The following is a 21,125-nucleotide window of genomic DNA, read 5'->3' as shown; positions in this document are numbered from 1 at the left end:
ATAGTATAGTAACCTGGTCAGTTTTTGACCAAAACAGCATGGTACTGGTACCAAAACAGAGATATAGACCAATGGAACAGAACAGAGTCCTCAGAAATAATACCACACATCTACAGCCATCTGATCTTTGACAAACCTGAGAGAAACAAGAAATGGGGAAAGGATTCCCTATTTAATAAATGGTGCTGGGAAAATTGACTAGCCGTAAGTAGAAAGCTGAAACTGGATCCTTTCCTTATTCCTTATACGAAAATTAATTCAAGATGGATTAGAGACTTAAATGTTAGACCTAATACCATAAAAATCCTAGAGGAAAACCTAGGTAGTACCATTCAGGACATAGGCATGGGCAAAGACTTCATGTCTAAAACACCAAAAGCAACAGCAGCAAAAGCCAAAATTGACAAATGGGATCTCATTAAACTAAAGAGCTTCTGCACAGCAAAAGAAACTACCATCAGAGTGAACAGGCAACCTACAGAATGGGAGAAAATTTTTGCAATCTACTCATCTGACAAAGGGCTAATATCCAGAACCTACAAAGAACTCAAACACATTTACAAGAAAAAAACAAACAACCCCATCAAAAAGTGGGCAAAGGATATGAACAGACATTTCCCAAAAGAAGACATTCATACAGCCAACAGACACATGAAAAAATGCTCATCATCACTGGCCATCAGAGAAATGCAAATCAAAAGCACAATGAGATACCATCTCACACCAGTTAGAATGGCGATCATTAAAAAGTCAGGAAACAACAGGTGCTGGAGAGGATGTGGAGAAACAGGAACACTTTTACACTGTTGGTGGGATTGTAAACTCGTTCAACCATTATGGAAAACAGTATGGTGATTCCTCAAGGATCTAGAACTAGATGTACCATATGACCCAGCCATCCCATTACTGGGGATATACCCAAAGGATTATAAATCATGCTGCTATAAAGACACATTCACACATATGTTTATTGCGGCACTATTCACAATAGCAAAGACTTGGAATCAACCCAAATGTCCATCAGTGACAGATTGGATTAAGAAAATGTGGCACATATACACCATGGAATACTATGCAGCCATAAAAAAGGATGAGTTTGTGTCCTTTGTAGGGACATGGATGCAGCTGGAAACCATCATTCTTAGCAAACTATCACAAGAACAGAAAACCAAACACTGCATGTTCTCACTCATAGGTGGGAACTGAACGATGAGATCACTTGGACTCAGGAAGGGGAACATCACACACGGGGGCCTATCATGGGGGGGGGGAGGGGGGAGGGGGGAGGGATTGCATTGGGAGTTATACCTGATGTAAATGACGAGTTGATGGGTGCAGCACACCAACAAGGCACAAGTATACATATGTAACAAACCTGCACGTTATGCACATGTACCCTACAACTTAAAGTATAATAATAATAAATAAATTAAAAAACAAAACAAAACAAAACAAAACTGACCAGGTATCTCCCTCTCATTATCTTCTTCCTGCTCCTTTGTTAATTATTTTCTCATCAGCTGCTCTGAGCAGCTCCGGCCTACATCATGTTTAGTTGTAAACCTGGATTACCCACCTTTACTTAACTCCTTTCTAATTGGATTTGGACTACTGAACTCCTTTCAGATCTGTTTCCCCACAGCATTACCTTGAGCCCTGCTTCATGGACTGCACATGTGACCTTCCAGGGTGAGAACGATGCCAATACCACCTCTAGTCTTTGAGGTTATGGCAGCTGACCCACAATTGCTGCCCTCTTGATCCTCTTGCTTCCTCACATCCTTGTCAGGCAAAGGATGTTAGACAAATAACACATCAAACATTGTGTAATTATAATCGTATATGTGTCCAGACTATGCACCTGTAGAAGAAGGATTAAATAAAGAGCTAGCACATGTGTAATATCTCCCCGTAAGCCTTCCCTGGTCCTCCTTACCTCCATGGATCTAATCACTCTCTTGTCTGTACTACCTTCATATTAAGTACATGCTTCTTTTGATACATATCAAAGCGGAAGTATTAATAATTTGTTTGCTTCTACATCTCTGGCTTCTATCAGACTATGAATGTCTTCCACAATCCCATGCACACTTTAGGTGCTATGTGAATGTTCATTCAATTGAGTAAATTTTTGCCTTTTGAATACCCAATAAAGAGCTCCAAAGTAGTAGATATTCAGTATGTTTGATCGATAACTAAATGAATAAATTATCCTTATTGTATTCTAAGATACCTTAACTAGCCTAACTGTACTGAAACATTTTTCTCCTTTCCCCAAATTAAGTGCCAAATAATGTTCTCTGAACAACCAAGCACAACGTTGAAAGAAAGCTGAGTATGGTGAGAAAGGTGTCAAGACTTTGGTCTTCACAAATAAAACCAACCTATAGAGGGCACTGTTCCCTTGCACTCATCCTCCCTGACTCCTTATTGCCTGTTTCCTTGTCAATTCTCTATTGGTTTTGATCTTTGCCTGTTCTATGTTCTCAGTCTCTCTGTTCACCTTTACCTGTATTTGTTTCTTGTCTGAATGACTAGGTACTGGCCTTGCTTCATCCACTGACTCAGTTTCCAAATCATGGACAAGATTTTGTGTATTCTGTGTAGACACTTGTAGACATTTGACTTTTGCCTACTTCAGGTTTTGGATTTATTATTTCTAAGCCAATAGCCCTATAGCCCTTAATGAATTAGTGAGGCTTTTTTACTCAAGGTAGGATCTGCTTGCACATCCATTTTCTTTCTTTCTTTTTTTTTTCTTTTCCTGGAGAGGAGGCAAGAATGCTTCCATATTGTTTTAACTTAGTTTAGACTGAGGTGAGAAATACCTAAAAAAAAACTTTTTTATTTAGAAAATAATAGTGATGAATACATATTCTACAAGGCAATGTCCATCATTTGAAATTCCAGGAATTTCAAGAGTAGAGACAACTCTTGAATATTCTGAATATAGTACTTATTTTCATATTTCAACATAGTAATATTTATTATAAAGGAGCTTCTTTAAACAGAAGGGACAACTACTCTAAATATCCACTCCCTAAGAAGGTGATTACTGTTTGTGGCTTGTACTAGGAGCAAGTTTAAATTTAAGACGGAAACTGTAACAATTTATTCTGCATTGAAGAGAGTGCTTCTCAGTTATCAAAACACAGCTAGAGAACCTGGCAAACATCACCTTAACCAAATGATCAAGGTTAACATCACCAGTAATAAGTTTTATGGATATCATGTAAACCCTGAAATGAAGTCATGAAAAGGCCACTTGGTATCTTCCCCCCAAATCAATAATTCCAGTCTAATTATGAGAAAAAAAAAAAGCAAACAAACTCAAAACAAGGGAGAGTTTACAAAACACCTAACCAGTACTCTTAAAAGCAGCCAAAGTTATATAATAAAGGAAATATTGAGGAAAGATTGTTGCAGACTGGGAGAGACTAATGTGATATCACAACTAAACACAACATGGTATTCTAAACTGCATCCTGGAACATTCACACAAATATCAGGAGAAAAAAGTCAGTAAAATATGAATAAAGACCATAGTTAATGGATTATACCAATTTCAATATTTTAGTTGTGAAAAATCTATCGTAGTTACATGTAAGATGTTCACATAGGGCAAGCTAGGTGAAGGGTTTACAGAAACTAATGTTTCTGTTAGATTCACAGAAGAGGGATATACAGAAACTAATGTTCTGTTAGATTTTCAGAAGAGCAAAAAGTATAAAAATCTTAGGAAAAAACCTACGTGTAAATGTTAATGACCTTGAATTAGGCATTAGTTTCTTAGCTATAACCCCAAAAGCAAAAGCAACAAAATAACACAGTAGGTAAATTGGACTACATAAAAATTAAAACTTCCGCACATTAAATAGCACAAGCAAAGGAAAAGTACAGAATGGGAGACAATATTTGCAAATCATATATGTAGTAAGGGTCTAGTATCTAGAATATAAAAATAACACTTACAACTCAGTAATAAAAAATCAGACAGCCCAATTAAAAAAAAAATGGGCAAGTGATTTAAAGGAATACTCTTCCAAGAGATATACAGACAGCCAATAAGCACATAAAAAGATGCTCAACTCATGGGCCATTAGGTAAACGGAAGTCAGTACTAAACAAAATATTACTTTATACCACAGAGAATGGCTATAATCAAAAAGAACTTTTGAAATAACATTCGATTTATAGCTGAATACTTTGAAGGGGGAATAGTGAGTTGTCAAGAATTGGATTTGAACATTTAGATATCAGGCTGAAGGAAATATAATTATATCCTGTAGCAATGAGAAGCTACTAAAGATTTCCGAGCAAGGGAGTAAGATGTTAAATACTATGTTTTGAAAGTGGGGTACATTCAGAAAACAGGGAGAAATTAGCCTGCTATTATGACAATGGAAATGTGAATCAGGACCAGGTGGAAGCAATGAAAACAAAAATCCAAATATGTTAGAACACTTGAAAGGCAAGAACAGCCAAGCTCTGTGGCTACCTATATTGTTTGAAAGAAAGGAGGGAAGGCAAGTCTCAGGTGTCGAGCCTGGAAAAATGGCACTGTTATCAAGATTGGGCAAGTAGGGTGGAGAGGTGGTTTGGAGGTGAGAGGAGATGGTCAGAACTCTAGATATGTCAAGGGTGGAGCTCAGAACTCCATCCAATGTGGTATTCAATTGACAGCTGGAAATATGGCCCTTAAGCTCAGGAGACAGGCAAGAGCACCTTTGAAATTTACCTATTATGTATTTCTATTACATATATTTCATAAATGACTAGAAATGTATGGTCTATGACAACAGTCAACCTTTCAATTTAGTCATCTCTTCATTGGCTTAGCACTCCTCTCACTGGAACAAAGTTACTGAAAAACCTCTCAAGATTTTTTTTATTTCCCCTTGAAGCCAATGAACCTCTACAAAATCTACGTTCCAAAAAGTGTTAGTACTCTGTGCAAGAACCTTCTTAAGGGGATTAAAAAAAAAAAGCCATTATTAAACTTTGTCTCTAGGGTTTGCAATACCTGTGGTTTGCCACAACATGTTGTTTTGTTATAACAGCCTTGGACTTGTGAAGTGATTTATCTTGAAATTGTGCTACTCTTTGGAGGGTTTTAAGATAAACTCTTTCTTACTTAGCTTTGAAGCAAAGTGATACCAGAAAACCCAATGTAAAAAAATAAAAAATACAACAGCAAATGCAGAAAAGTAAAATAAATACCAAGTATATTCTTATAATCAATACAAGAAATAGAAATTCTGTTTTATCTTTTGTTTCTTAACAAATATTCCAATCAAAATGAAACCCTCACTACTTTGAATCAGGATCATCAAATCCAAAATGAGATGTTTAGAATAATATTTAATGTCCCCTTCAAGTACATCAGCTCTCAAAGTAAAATTGTTAAGTTTGAAATAGTATGGGTATCAAAAGTGTGTTTAACATACCTTAAATACAAATGACTTCATGGTCTGCAACTCTATACTGAATTTACTATTTCAGGAAACTTCCAAATGCTGGTATTTAACACTTCAGGTATATTCAAAAATAATAGCAAGTGCTAAAATCATTGTACGTACATCTATTATTTTAGGGGAATGTTTTTCCTCGATTTTTCTTTTTTCTTTTTCTTTCTTTTTTTTGGCTCATCTGCTATACAACTTGGACTGGCATGTATCCAGTCAAATAAACATAACATCACTGTGTCTCCTCAGGTCTCAATACCAGTTGTGATTTCTAAAATTTGTGCTAGAGGAGCTGTGGTCTTGGCATAACCTGGTTCCAAATGGCCTACCTTATTCCTTTTGTCTGCTCTTGCATCAGAATTGCCAGAGACATTAGAAAATGACTTCCAAGTGAATAGAAGATCTATGCTGTTTAAGTCTTAAGTCAATGGCAGACTAGAAATACCATATATTGCTTCAAGGAAACTGAGGTTCCAAAGTTTGGGGATAAAGTCTGAATAATAGATTAATTCCAGCAACATTATTATTTTATTTATTTTCAGATTGTCCAATATAAATGTTTCAGCTACAAAGATGTCACAGTAAAAAGAGAGATGAGACTAGCATATTGATTTATTTCACCACCATTCTGACCTCAGCATTCCTACCATATGACAGAAGTGTCCTGGGGCTAGTCCAGCTGTGGTTCCTGCTTTCCAAGGAAAGCATGCTGCTAGTTACACTGCAGCAAATTCCACGTAAACCAGTGTATTCCAAAATATTTAGAGGTAGTGCCATGGACTCAGCTATTTGACTTCTCAAAGACAGGCCAAAAAAAAAAAAAAAAAAAACCCGAAAAATTAAAGTAGGGAGAACATTTCCTATTCGATTCTCCTTAATTGGTATTTCAAAGTTGCTTGATTAAAGCATTTTAATTTTAAAATGGAAAATGTGTTTCAGATTTAACAGCTTACCACAAGAGACAATAGATGGATGTGTGCTGCTGCACAACCATGAAGGATTTAAGTGCAAACTGTGAAGAGGACAGTGGTTCAGCAAATTGCTCTTTTTCTCTTTCCTTTTTTTTTGGGGGGGCGGGGGGGGGTTATGTGGAAAATATTTAGTCCCACCTGTCTTATCAGGCAAGATGATAAACTTCCCGGGACAAATTGGAAAGAATTGTGATTGAATTTGACATGAAGAACCACTCTAATCAAGTAATAATCACTCTGAATCATTTCCAGGAAAATCTGCAAAGTGGTTTAGATTAAGTGTCATGGCTTAATCTGAGCTCCTTTTGAAAATAGCTCAGTCCCAACCAGTCTCAGTGACAGTGCCACGAAGCCAGACTACTACCACTTTTGCTTTCTAGACACACAACATTTGGCCAGGAAACTTGAACATCGTAACAGATGCTGGGATCAGGTTTATGAAACAGCAGATAATGAGAAAATGCTTTAAATGCAAACTTTTATTTAAGCATTTGAATACAACTATTTTAATACTTCACACAAGAAACATACTTTTCTTTTCAATCATAATTGTCTTTCTCCAGAATATCTCTTAATTAGATCTATACCTTTCTATAACTAATAGCAAAATTATTTTTCAGTTCTTAAATTTATTTTAGAAGGATTACATGTGAATTTTTTTGTTGACCTCTGTCTACTCTGAAGCATGTCCCCTACCAAAGCCCAAATAATTTCCCTAATGTGTTATGAATACCTTACTCAACATCAGAAAATATGAATGAGTGACTATTTGTAGATGGCCCTCAAAAAAGAAACAGGAACACCTTTGCAAATAAAAACCAATCTTTAAATGAGAACCATACTCATAACCCTTCTGATGCACTTCAAAGATACATTTTTCTCTTGCTTCAAAGCCTAGACCTGACTTTGTTATAAAACTAACTGAAATGTTAACTATAAGATTTGTCGTTAGTATCTCAATTGCTTGACATGTACACTAAATCAAACAAAAAGAAAGCCGTGTCTGTTTTTCTAATCTATGATCAAAGGGGGGAAAGATTATTGCATTTTTTTATTCTTATTATGAAGATAGAAAAGACAGAAATCCAAATGACTTTCAGAGAAATTATCTCATTCTGTCTTACATGTTCACACTCTTAAGCCTTTTTTACTTTCTTTTTTCCCTGATAACGGCTCTCCTTCCCTAGAAATTCTGATTCTAATTATCAAGTTTAACTTCTCAATGATTTTTCAGAACATTCTCTGTGTAGAGATACAGGTAGCATATATTATTGTACCTTTTGTCAATCATACATGCATGCAAACACACACACACATTTCAATTTATAGATGCATTCATTTAAACATTCACCATATACACAAACAACTTCGTTTATACACTCACTCACACAGTTTTATTTATACACACATCCAGTTTCACTTGTTCATTCTATTCTGTTAGATTTTAAATTCCTGGGCATCAGGAAGTAAAACTATACTTGTAATTTCATGCAATTATCTTGGGCCATAAAAATGCAGCTTTATTTCCTATTGTGTTTGATAATAATGTCCTTTAGAATGCTGATTATTTAACATATTAAGCCATCTGATTAAAAGAAAAAATAGTCATTTCTAATTAAAAGAAAAACTAAAACTGTTTTCTCTTAAATAAAAAAACTAAAGTAAAAATGATACAGGAGAAAGTGTGCATATTTAGCATGTAAATATAACAAATTTTCAACCAGATTTTTTACACTATGTGAAAAATTGATGCTGATTACTAATTTAAGCTCCAGATAACCTATACCAACAACTATGCCATGAAAATTATGAGATCTTAGAAATTCATATTTTGATGAAGATGTGTTAGAGATATTTTGAGAACCATATGGTGTCATTTCTTGAAAATCACACAAATTAAAGTCACTTTGATTTGTTTTTCAATATTTAACAGATTGCTATTCATATACCAAAAATTTTACAATTTTTATTATCATTATTATTATTATTTTTTGAGATGGAGTCTCACTCTGTCACCCAGACTGGAGTGCAGTGGCACAGTCTTGGCTCACTGCAACCTTCACCTACCAGGTTCAAGAGATTATCCTACCTCAGCCTCCTGAGTAGCTGAAACTACAGGCACACGCCACCACACCCGGCTAATTTTTGTACTTTTAGTAGAGAGGGGGTTTCACCATGTTGGCCAGGATGGTGTTGATCTCCTGAGCTTATTATCCACCTGCCTCGGCCTCGCAAACTCCTGGGATTACAGGCATGAGTCACCGTGCCCAGCCTACAATTTTTAATATGAGAATTTGCAAGGCAGAGTTCCATGGATTCAACAGCATTTGCATCAAAAACAAGAATTTTGCTCTGAAGTTTATATAAATAAGTTCACAAAAGACATATAATAGAGATTTAAGTCAACAAAACAATGACAACACTATCTGGTTGCCCTCAATCAAGCTGATGTCATGATTCATGAACTATACAAACTTGCTCCCTGAAGATTCTGTTTTCTGCCATCAGGCAAATCTCAGCGTTTTGTATTCCAGTGTAATCAAGGTTATTCTGTCAACCATTCACTTTGCTAATGGGAAAGAAAACCAACAATTACCAATCACCTGCAAGGGAGGTAGTGACCACATGTCTGTACAAGACCACACAGTTGTATGGGAGGAAACCTTAAGTTTTATTCAAGCTTGATGAAACTGAACTTTCCTTCCTTTATTCAACAAACATTTATTGAGTTCTTAATTTGTGTGACTCACACTGTGAAGCACTGAGGATACAGAGAAGAAGGTAGATATTATCATTCACTGCCTTTCATGAAGAGCCATAGAGTGAGGCAGAATATTAAAGGAAATCATACAACTCATTATTTACATGCAATTTGGACAAAGTCTATTATGGAGAAGTAAAAATTGGGCCTCTCTAAATTGACATTACTCTTCAGGAGGCAAAGGCTTTTGGATTTAGATTCTGGTTTTGTCATTTACTTGCTCTGTGATTTTGGCAAATTATTCAACCTCTCTTAATCTCCTCTTGCATAACCCTACAGTGGGAATTAATTCCTATCTGTGGCAATTTTAAAATAGGGCTGAAAATTTTTTTTACCAAACCTCCCATGAATGGTGTAGTTGTGTCTCCTCCATTTAATGCTGGAAAATGACTGCTTTGACCTTTATAGCACAGCAGAAGTGATGCTCTACTCTTCAGATGAGGTAATATAAATTCATGAAGCCTATGCATATTTTTCTTGAATACTCCCTTCTCAGGATCTTCTCTTTCAGAAGGCATTATCATGCTGAGAAAAGCCCCTATGCAGGAGAGGTCACCTGTAAGTATTCTGATTGATGGTTCTAGCAGAACCACCTCTTAAATGAGTGGAAAATCACTCAGAAGTAGATATTCCAGCACTGGCTGTTTAATGCCAGGCATTCTACCCACTTCCAGCCATTCAAGTCTCCACAGCTGAGAGTACAGACTCTTGGACTAGACAAGCCATGTTCATTCTAAATCCCATAACTGAATAGCTAATTCTTAGCATCCATGAGCATAATGCCATGGCTGCTGTCTTATACCATTAAGTTTTGGGAAGGATTTTTATGTGGCAATACACAATCACAATCCCCCCACCCATATTAGCAACTATCTTAGTAAATGTAATGAAGGCAATAATGTGTCTTGATCATAGCGGGCACTTAGTAACAGAAAATATTTTCATTACATGGTTCATCAGAAACTCAGAAGAAATGGCATAATACTCAATAGCATGAGGGTCTCTTAAGCATTCAACCAACATTTTACAACCTCCAGCGAATTCCCCGTCATTATTCCAATCTGTGTTTAAAGAAGTAATTATGTAAGATACTATTTTTATAAACTTATGTAAATAGAACAGTGCAATGCATATCTTACCGTGCATCACTCTTTAGGTAAGGATGAGGTCAGACAGGCTGGTTTGTTATGCTGGAAATTACTAAGGATAGAGATTTACATATTATAGATAAATTCATAGATAACTGAAGAGAAACAGCAGCAATCATTTTTGACAAACCCTTTCAAAGCTCTGAGAAATGTGCAAATGCACATCATTTGAAATTATTCTGAGTCTCAACTTTTAACTGTTGAAAGCTAAAATTGTGGGTTTTTTTTTCTGTTTATATTTAGGACCACTAGAGTCCACCTGAAACAAGAGATGGATGTACATGCCATGTCAGTTTTTCCTTTTTCAAAGAAGCCTCTCCATTATATGAGCTACAAGGACATTGATCACTGCTTCCAAGCTAACTGGGCACCACATATTTTCTCAGGGAGATATTATCAAATTACCCAAAGCAACTACACAATGTGGAAATTTACCTTCCAAAAAATAAATCTCAATCTTCATATAGCATATTATAATGAAGCCTATTTCTAGGTTTTTATAATAGTTTACTTACAAATTTGTAATTTGGAAAAGAAAAGCCAAAGATGTGGTAAACTTCAAAGTATCTTCCCCCAATTTTATTTATATTTAGCAAAACACAGTGCTATTCAATCATATAAGATACAATTTAAAAATTTGAAAATTTCTTTATAGATATATTTCCAGTATTCCTTGAGTGGGTTGTAGCCTATCTTTTTAAATATGCAAAAGTCTCTTTATTTATTTTTCTAATTTTGATGGGAATTCTAAGACAGATTTATCAATTTAGATTTTAACAAACACCAAATGACATAATATTTTAAAAGGTGTATTTCTGCTTATCAACCTCCGTAAGCAGGTTGACAAGCAGAAGAAAAAAATGCCATTTATTTAGATTGTAATGACTTTGTCCTTAATTGATCCATTAGGAGTGCATTGGAATATTGCCCCAACATTCCTCATCCACAACCTGACAACACATAAGCAAAATGTACTTTATACAGATGAACCAGCTATGTAATTTGGGGACTCAGGGCAAAATGAAAATCTAGGACCCTAAGTCAAAAGCTAAGAACTTCTGATGAGAGAAGAATATTAAACAAAGCACAGGGTCCTCCTAGGCACAGAGCCCCATGCCGTTGTACAGGTCATGCATGCAAAAAGCCAGCCCTGGCTGCAAAACAGTTAAATAATACTGCATTACAGAGCAGTCATCAAATGAGCAAAGGGCAAAACGTGCTGTCAATGGAGAGTTTAGAGTGAATCTGTGGGTACCTCAGTGGTTTTAAAACTAAATCCCTCTTGCCAAAGACACTTTAATCCATGGGATCCAAAGACCCCTCAAGAAGTTTATTAATGAGGACTTGAGAATCTACCAAATGTTTCAGTAGAGTGGGTTTTCACGTTTCTCTGCCCGTGTAAAGACCTTCCATGCAAGAAGCTTGGAATCAGGACAACACCAATTAATTGCTCTTGCCTCAGAAGAATAAAAATATCACGCCTGAAGAATGCACTAGTCTAACTACTGAGCCACTTGCAATTTCAATATTTATTCAGGTTAGGAAAAAATTTTCCACCAAATTTAAGATTTAACTGATATACATTTGCTAAAATAATCAAGACCTGAAAACCTAATGTTTTAAAGTAGACATGTAAAAAGAAGAATCCATTTACATGAGTGCTCAAGTGTCATCTTTACATAGGTGTCTACTGTAACTTCTTCCCTAAACAATTTAAGATGATGTTTTCTTGTTTTAAGTTCTATAAGAGGAGTAAGCACTCCACCGTCAGTATTTCTATGGTAGTGGTTATCTTCCACAAAACAAACAAACAAATATAATACCATATATTACAATGGTTGGTTGTGTGTAACCCCTTCCCCAACACCTCTTTCTCCAACTCATTTCTCTACTTGGAAATCTCTTAAGTGACTATCCATAATTTTAGAGGTTTCTCCACCTTTACCTTAGACCAGGATTTCTCAGCTTCAGCATTATTGACATTTTGGTGGAGGGCTGTCTTGGGCTTTCTCCTGAGTCAGCATCCCTGGCTTCTATCCATTAGATGTCAGTAGTGAATCCCTCCCCCCAGTTGTGAGAACCAAAATGTCTCCAACATTGCCAAGTGACCGTTTAAATGGGGGCAGGCAAAATCACCCCCTCATCTTTGTGGCATACCATTGCCTTAGACCTACCTCTACACACAGGGAAATAATATAGCACAATTGTTCAGAGTTTGAGCTTGGGGTCTTAGCGACACTATTTTTAGGTTCACTTGAGTCACTGAGTATTACATAGACCTGGGAAACTCACACAGCCTTTGAAAGTTCAATTCCCTCTTTTGTAAAATAAGGTTTGGGCGACTTACCTCACAGGACTCTGACCAAGACTAAATGGACAATGCTTGCAAAGTGCTTAGCTCAGTTCTTGGCACATATTAGACATTCAATAAATGTTATTTAAAAGCTGAAATTGAAATGCAACCTAATTCAAATCGATACAATAAGAATAAGGAACTTAGGGAAGGGAAAGAGGGAGGATGACACATTTCCGAAACTAAAGACTTTTATTTTCCTCTATTTGGATGTAAACATTAGACTGTGATGATATTACTTGCCTCAGAATTTCAAAGAATTGATTTAACAAGGTTTACACAATTTCATGCTTAGCACATGACTTAACTCTTATGAAAGAAAATTGAGGGGAGGGGTACTGGTCATTAGATTTTATACCAATAAACCAATTTTTCCCTGATTTGAAAATTGTTTTGATGTCTTTTAATCAGAAAAGAGTAAGTATCAATTGTTGTGTGGGGGAAATAAACCCAACAGAAAGATAGTTAAGATGCAGATTTTGCCTTCTTATAAGTTACAGTCTTAAGATGAGGTGAGTATATTTCTGTAGATTGTTATTTAATGTGGTATGACAAAGGTATAAGTAGCATTCAAGGGAGCAAAGAAAAGACAACTACTACTGTTAAAGAAAATTACCATATATTTAATGATTATTGGGTACTGTGCAGTGTGCTAAGTATTTAACATGTACCATCTCATTTGACTAATGCTTTCTAGGTACCTGAGGAAGACTGCATCGCTAGAGAAGCAGAGAAGCTGGCTTTGACTACTGAAGGCTGATTCATGTGTGTCAGACAGAAATGGCATGGAGAAGAGCATTACAGAAAAAAGAATTTATGTTTGCACATAGGCAATAAAATATGAGGCATGTTTGAATAAGTTTAACAAGTCTACTGCGGTGAAGCATAGGTATATTGCTGAGTCGAGAAGATACGAATGAAAATCAAGAGGCCCATTGGCCCAGACCGTACAAATGTTCCTTACTCCAGGCTGAAGGGTTTATTCTTTATCCTATAGGCATCAAGAAGTAACAAAGCATTCTTTTAAACCCCAGCATGACACAGTAGACTCTATTTCCATGAAGATGATTGTGCAGGCACAGTATGAACCCGAATTGAAAAGCAAGAAGATTTGATAATTGATAGATGTTGGGAGATGACAAAGGAGAAGGTGGTTTGGACAAATCTGGGTCTCCTGCCCTGAGGGATTGGATAGATTGTGATGACAATAACTGAGATAAGGAGCACGCACCAAAAAAATAGCACATTGGAGGGTAGAAAGATATTAAGTTTGAGGGAGACTTAGACAGGGCTGCTCATAAGGTTCTAAATGGTTAGATTTTAATGGTAGCATGGGAAAAAGTTAGGACTGAGGTGTTGTGAAAACTATGGAATAGATTGTAATAGAAACCATAAAGTTAGTTATATCAAGAAAGCAATTACAAAAAGATAGAAACTTAGGTGAAAAGAAGTTCAGTTTGCAGGTTTCAAATCTCAACTTCAGCAGTAATTGTAAATTTTAAAAGCAGTTTCTTATTAGCCATCTATTCAGTTATGAAGATTAGAGACTTTTTCAATGAGCACACTTGTAAGAGTTCTTCTATTTATAACGCTAATGGTGATAACTAAAAATTTGCCTAATGGTAAGACATGTCGCGTTCACATGACACGAGAGGACTCACCAATGAAAAGATTCCAAATCCCTGGCATTGATTTTTTTTCAGGTTTAATGCAATTTAATTTGAAACCACAAATGAGGTTATTCTGGGATTTTTTGACAGTGACTTCGTTTTACCTGCAAGAATGATTAGATAAGAATAACTTGGAAAATACTGCAAACATGAGTACATTAGAAAACAAAATTACTGAAACAGTATATCATTAGTACAAGAGTAGCCAAACATTGCTATAACAAGAGAGAAAAATCCAGAAACAAACAAAAACATGATAAGAGAGGCATTTCAAATCCATGGGAAAATAAAGTATTCAATCTGTGCTGGGTCGAACACTAGAAAAAAATAACATTAAATTCATCCTCATCCAACATACGAATTCTTTTTTAATCCTTTTCCAAGAAAGAAATGATAGAAATTTTGGTAGCTAAGACTACATAAAAGCTATTTATTCTTGTATGTTAAAGAAAACAGAAATTATTAAGTACCCAATGGGGAAAATATTTGCACAGTGTAAAACCTACAAGGCATTAATAACCTTAATGTATACAGTTTCCTCATGATCAGTTAAAGAAAGGGAAATTCTCCTTCAGAAAGAAATGGAGTAAGAGATATACACAATTTATTTAAAAAAAAAAAAGAAAATGAGCAATAAATATTTCAAAACTATTAAGTCTTACTAGCAAATATAATTATGCAAATTAAAGCAAGCAATAATTTATTTTACTGACAAATATGTATGTATATATTTAATTTGATTTTTCTGTGCAAGCAGAGTACATGCATGGTGGTTGTCCTCTCCAGTGACAGAATCCCGGAGAAAAAACTGGCATTCGCTATCAGAAATATTTAATTTGCATATTTTTTGACCTAGCAAGTATCTTCCATGTGTTTATATCAATGTTATTTTTCTATTTCTTTATGCATTTCATTATAAAATATGTATATTTCCTAGATACACAAATAGATTTCATTTACAGTAGTCCCCCCTTATCTACATTCCGAGGCCCTCAGTGGATACCTGAAACCTCAGAAAGTACTGAATCCTGTATATTTTATGTTTTTTCCTATACATACATAAATGTGATAAAGTTTAATTTATAAATTAGGTACAGGAAGGAATTAACAACTAATATAACAAAAACAATATAAAAATATGCCAGCATTACTTGTGTTAGCATGTTACTAGTAACCCTTATTCTACTTGTAAGGGTTACTAAGCAAAATCGTGGTGCTTGTATTCAAGTAGCCCTTATTTTACTTAACAGTCTCAAAGTCCTTGTGCTTAGTCCCTGTGTTATCAGTCCTCTCTGATAACAAAAATGGCCAAATAATTGACTAACATGGGGGTAGTGTATATAGTATAAAAAAGCTGAACTAAGGGATAATTTATGTCCCAGGCAGGATGAAGCAGGATGGCACACAATTTCATCACACTATTCAGAACAATGTGCAAACATGCAATTTAAAATCCATGCATTATTTATTTCTGGAATTTTCCATTTAGTATTTTTGGACTGTTGTTGACCATGGGTAACTGAAACTTCGGAAAACAAAACCACAAATGCAGGGAACTACTATATTGTAAAAACCTTGAAACATGCTGATGAGCAAAGGAAAAAAAAAAAAAAAGGAAAAGAAAAAGAAAAAAGCTTTGTAATCACCAACACCTTGAGGAAAATTCATGCTGACACTGATTTTATCATGTATTTCCCCCCAAAATGGGGTCATAAAATGCTTTTTACCTACTTTTTTTCTCCCTTTATTTAATGTGGAAATAATGAATAGACAAATATATTATTGTTTTACTTCTGAGCATATTTTACCCTACAGATATGAAATAACTTGTTTAAACACATTTAACATTTTGGGGATTCTTTTCATATTCTTAACATTTCTAGCTAAATCTTATTGGATATATCTCTTTGTAAACTTTTCAATTATTCCTATTAAAATTATTAACTGTAGGATTGTTTTATCAAAGACTCGGAGAATTTTTAATGTATATTGCCAATGAGCTACCACAATGGTGGCCTCTATTACACTTCTACCTGCCTATTTCTCAGCTTTTAAAAAATATCATAACATCACATTTTTAAAAAATGCTAGCATTATTCATTTCATATGTACTTTTTTGAGAAGTGGTAAAGTTTTATGTGCCTGTTCACTAATAGTTTGTATTTATTCTCTTGAGAGTGTAAATTTCATATCCTTAACTCATTTTTTTTAAATTGGGACTCATGTTTTCCTTACTAATAGTGATGGTTAATACTGAGTGTCAAGTTGATTGGACTGAAGGATACAAAGTATTGATGATCCTGGGTGTGTCTGTGAGGGTGCTTCCAAAGGAGATTAACATTTGAGTCAGTGGGGCTGGGAAAGACTGACCCACCCTTAATCTGGTCGGGCACAATCTAATCAGCTGCCAGTGCTGCTAGAATATAAGCAGGCAGAACAATTAGACAAGAGAGACTGGCTTAGCTTCCCAGTCTACATCTTATTCCCATGCTGGATGCTTCCTGCCCTCCAATGTCAGACTCCAAGTTCTTCAGTTTTAAAACTCGGACTGGCTCTCCTTGTTCATCAGCATACATATACATATACATATACATATACATACACACATACACATACATATATATACACACATACATATATATACACACACACATATGCATGTATATATATACACATACACGTGTGTGTGTATGTGTGTGTATACATATTCCCTTAGTTCTGTCCCTCTAGAGAACCCTGACTAATACACTAATCTAAGGGTGCTTATGTAATTAAGAAAGGTCTCCCCAAAATATTATGATTACTTTTTATGCTCTGTCATTTATATGTCAACACTGCTAATAGGAGAGGCTTTTGATTATCATATTTAAAGATTAATCTTCAAAAAACTGAATTGATAATTTTTTTTAGTTCCTGCCTACAGAGTCATATTTCAGATAGTTCTTTTCCAATTTGAGTATAAATTCTTGTATTTTCTTTGATTTGGAATCATGGATATGATTATATGTGGGTATAAGGCACAAGATAGCAATATAATTTCTGTCTACAAGTGAGATAGCGATAAATCATATCTGTCACAAAACATTTGCTGCTGCTGTTGTTTGTATAGCAGCAGTTATCATAACAAATGGTAAACTCATTGCCTTTTAAGACAATGTCCATAACCAAAATTTTCAGGTGCCATGTTTATTATACATGTACTCATTCTACTAATATATTAATGATTGCCTTCCATGTGCTGGTTGCTATCACCATTCCTCAATGTGTTGTAGTGAACTAAAACTCTCTCATCTTCACAGATTCACATTTTCTCAGTAGAGAAGGATTTAACACAAGTAAGTGTATAATGCCACATTTTGTAACCCTGCAAAGTTAAATAATTAGTTCATAAAGATAGAAAATAATTTTTCAGGTTAAGGAAGACTTAGATCAAAAGTTATGCAAAACCCAAGACCTCAGATGAATAAGGCATGTGTCAGTCCGAAGAAGGAAGAATATTCCTGGAGAAGATAAAAAGAAGAAAATTCCTGGTATGCTTCAAGATCATACAGAAGGCTGAAACAACAGGACCTTCGGAGACTCACAGTTTTGTAAAGTAATTTTTCAATAACAATATACAGGCTTCTCAGTCTCACCAGAGAAAAATCTGTGCCCATATTTTCAAATTCTTTTTGACAAGCTATGTACCATTAGACTGTATCACACCCAAGTCTCCTGGCCTTTAGTAGGGTTGTTAGATTCTACATTCAAAGTATGAACTTGTTTCATTCCTTTTAATTTCTTCAATTAAGGAAACCACCATCAAACATTATCACTTCCAGTCATGCTATAAAGGTACCAACATTTTTCATCATCATACTGAACTTCTCAATTTTTCGTATGATTGCATCTTCTTGATGTGCAATTGCATCATCATTTCCTCTCTTTTCTAGTAATTTCTCTTATTCCTCTTCTACTCTGCATTCTTCTATTATGCTCTCATAATAAATACAGGTTTTCTCCAGAATTTCACATGTGGTTTTCTTCTATTTTTAATCTATATATTTTAAGAGGTTTACATCTATTGAGGATGAAGGAAAATAATTAAGAACATCACTACTCTGCCCAGCATCTGAGTAAAGGATGTGAGAATGGTGTGTCGTTAATTTTCCCTCCACAATGCCTTTTAAATAGTCATCACTTTAACTCATACTATCACTTTCTCAATTTCAAATGCAAATAAGTAGGGTAAAGCTGTTGTTATAGTGGCTTTGATTCTTATCAGGTATGACTAAAATGTGGAATAAATAAAAATTCCTGGTGACTTCATGATTCATACAATTTTGTATCAAGTTATTTTCTAGTGATATTTTAAAAAAACAGGTCACCAATGCTACAAAATATCTTACATTATATTTAATCTTACAATCTCAATGAATCTTTTAACTAGTTGAGATTGTACAACAATATTTAATAGTAAAATCATTATGCCTCATGCAGGTGAGGTGTTTTACACAAAGATCCCAGATGTAAATGTTTCCTACAGAGGTACAATGAGATATAATAAACTGATGAGTTTTTAATTTGAGAGTGAGGGGAGAGGCTTACTCTTTATAAATAGAACAGATTCCACTTTTCGTCTGTTTAGGGGAAACTTTGCCCCCAAAAAGTTAGAGTAATTTCTTTTTCAAGAACTGGAGTCTATTATTATGAACAAGCTTTAAATGTTAGAGGTAACATTTTATTTAAAAGAGAGGAGGACATAAAAAGAAAATTATACATATAGCCACATTTATGCAATAGCCAAATAAGCAGAATAAGTGAAGGAAAAATAGTGTCGTTTTCTCAAGGCAGGATTTGCAAATATTCAAATAAAGGTTAAAAAGTAAAGTGTAAAACAAGTGTATTTGTTGCTACTTTGGAAGAGATACAAATGTACTCTATATAATATCATGAAAATTGCTTGGGTTTTAGAACCAAATTCATCATTCTTTTTAAAGAATGACTAAAAAAGACATCTCTGGGTAGCAGAACTTGTAATATTCTCTCAAAAAGAATCTAAATATGGATTTGACCTACTGCAGAAGTTTTCAAACTTTGGTCTCAGAACTCCTTATACTCAAAAATAATTGATAACCCCAAGAGATTCTATTTATGTGGGTTATATCTATTGCATTTGCCATATCAGAAATGAAAACTAACATTGTTTAAATATTTAAAAATACAATTATAAATTATCTGGATATTAAAATAACATGTTTTATAAAAAAAACTTATATTTTCCAAAATAAAAAAATACAGAAAGAAGAATAGCATTGTTTTATAGTTGTGAAAATCTCTTTGCTTTGGTATTCAATCTGCCATAATATATTGCTGTGCTTGAAGTTTATGGAGAAAAACCAGTCTCCTGAAGGCTTGTATTGGACCAGGAAGAGCTTTTGAAATCTTTCAGATAATTATAGATGTACTTATTTCATACTACAGCAAAACTTGACATGTGGTAATTTTATAAAGTGTAATAGCTATGTGGATTCTGAAATCATATAAATGAACTATTTTAAATTGGCCCACCTTGCTCTTTGAGTAACTATTTCTCTTGAACTACGTTGTAACATCATGCATCGCTCATTTGGAAAGTACTGGTTTACAGAGTTATACTGATTTCCCAAATATTGATATATTTCATTATATATATAAAATCTAATGTGATAATATCATCCCTGAGCTTATGAGAAAAGTTATTAAGAATTGGGGAGTTCTTTATCTCATGGTGCCACATTCAAGTTTTCCAAAATTCTAATTTTTGCATGAAAACTTGAATTTTATCATTCACAGCAAACACTGAGTCATTTTCTTTAGATTTTAGGCTTGCTTGATTCTGCTAAATACCAGTATAAGAATAACCAGGGTCTGTCAGTTGTTCTTTCAAGTACAATTGACATTCTATGATAAAATGCGACTAGTTTAGCCTACAATTCAAACAATTATAAGGCAACTTTCCTTGAGACAGCTGTCATATATTTCTGTATGTAACAGAAGTGCTCTGTGTGTACCTCCCATGTTGTCACTAGAATATCAAAAAGATGTTTATTCAAGTTTTGAGATTTAACAAAGTAATTTTTAATTTGCACTGTTTTATAGGAAACATCCTAAATAAAGCCAGTTTTAGAAGAAAAAAAAAAAAAAAACTATGAGCACGTGGTAGTGAAGAACACACTGCCTTGCTTTGTATTAAGGCACTGGAAATTTTACCAGCCGGTGCTTTGTCCACCATCACTCCAAATGCCAACATAGTGAGAAAAAAAAAAATCTAATACAAATCTTGGTTTCATTCCAAAAATAGTTCCCCCTCTCAGACTCTCTGAGAGAGACCATCAACCTCCCACATCCCTACTTTCAAGGACCTCAAAATGTACATAAAAGGGAAAAGGACTGTTAGGACATGTAAAGGTCATAAGCAAAACAGGGAAACTGAATGTATGAGCAAAATATGCATATAGTATACTAATAATTTGAAAATACAATCAATCAGATGACTTACAATGTGTTCTACTCTAAGTAGTAAATTACTTAAATACATTGCATTGCATTCAAGTTTTCTGTATTGATGGAAAATTTAAAGGAAACTGAAATTATATTCTAATTAAAAACGCTAATATTGTATCCAAGAAATGGAAGCCATCATTCTCAGCAAACTAACACAAGAACAGAAAACCAAACACATGATCTCACTCATAAGAGGGAGTTGAACAATAACACATGGACACAGGGAGGGAAA

General features: G+C 34.7%; 1 protein-coding gene across 8 annotated transcripts in view; it reads right to left on the bottom strand.

The window, feature by feature from the left end:
• Positions 1-21,125, bottom strand: part of LOC105488914 (zinc finger protein 385D) — a 988,258-nt gene that overhangs the window by 846,879 nt on the left and 120,254 nt on the right. The window contains exon 1 of one of the 8 annotated variants that reach the window (XM_071090834.1): positions 14,360-14,446. The exons of the other annotated variants lie outside the window; for them this stretch is intronic. Within the exon in view, the coding sequence (XP_070946935.1) occupies positions 14,360-14,387 (28 nt within the window). The 5' untranslated portion in view covers positions 14,388-14,446. Of the gene's footprint in view, positions 1-14,359; positions 14,447-21,125 lie in introns of those variants that run through there. 8 annotated transcript variants of the gene reach the window in all.

Source organism: Macaca nemestrina, chromosome 2 (genome assembly GCF_043159975.1).
Source record: "Macaca nemestrina isolate mMacNem1 chromosome 2, mMacNem.hap1, whole genome shotgun sequence".
In the NCBI taxonomy this organism is placed as follows: domain Eukaryota; kingdom Metazoa; phylum Chordata; class Mammalia; order Primates; family Cercopithecidae; genus Macaca; species Macaca nemestrina.
The sequence above is the reverse complement of the archived record's forward strand: the minus strand, read 5'-3'. Positions and strand labels throughout refer to the sequence as shown.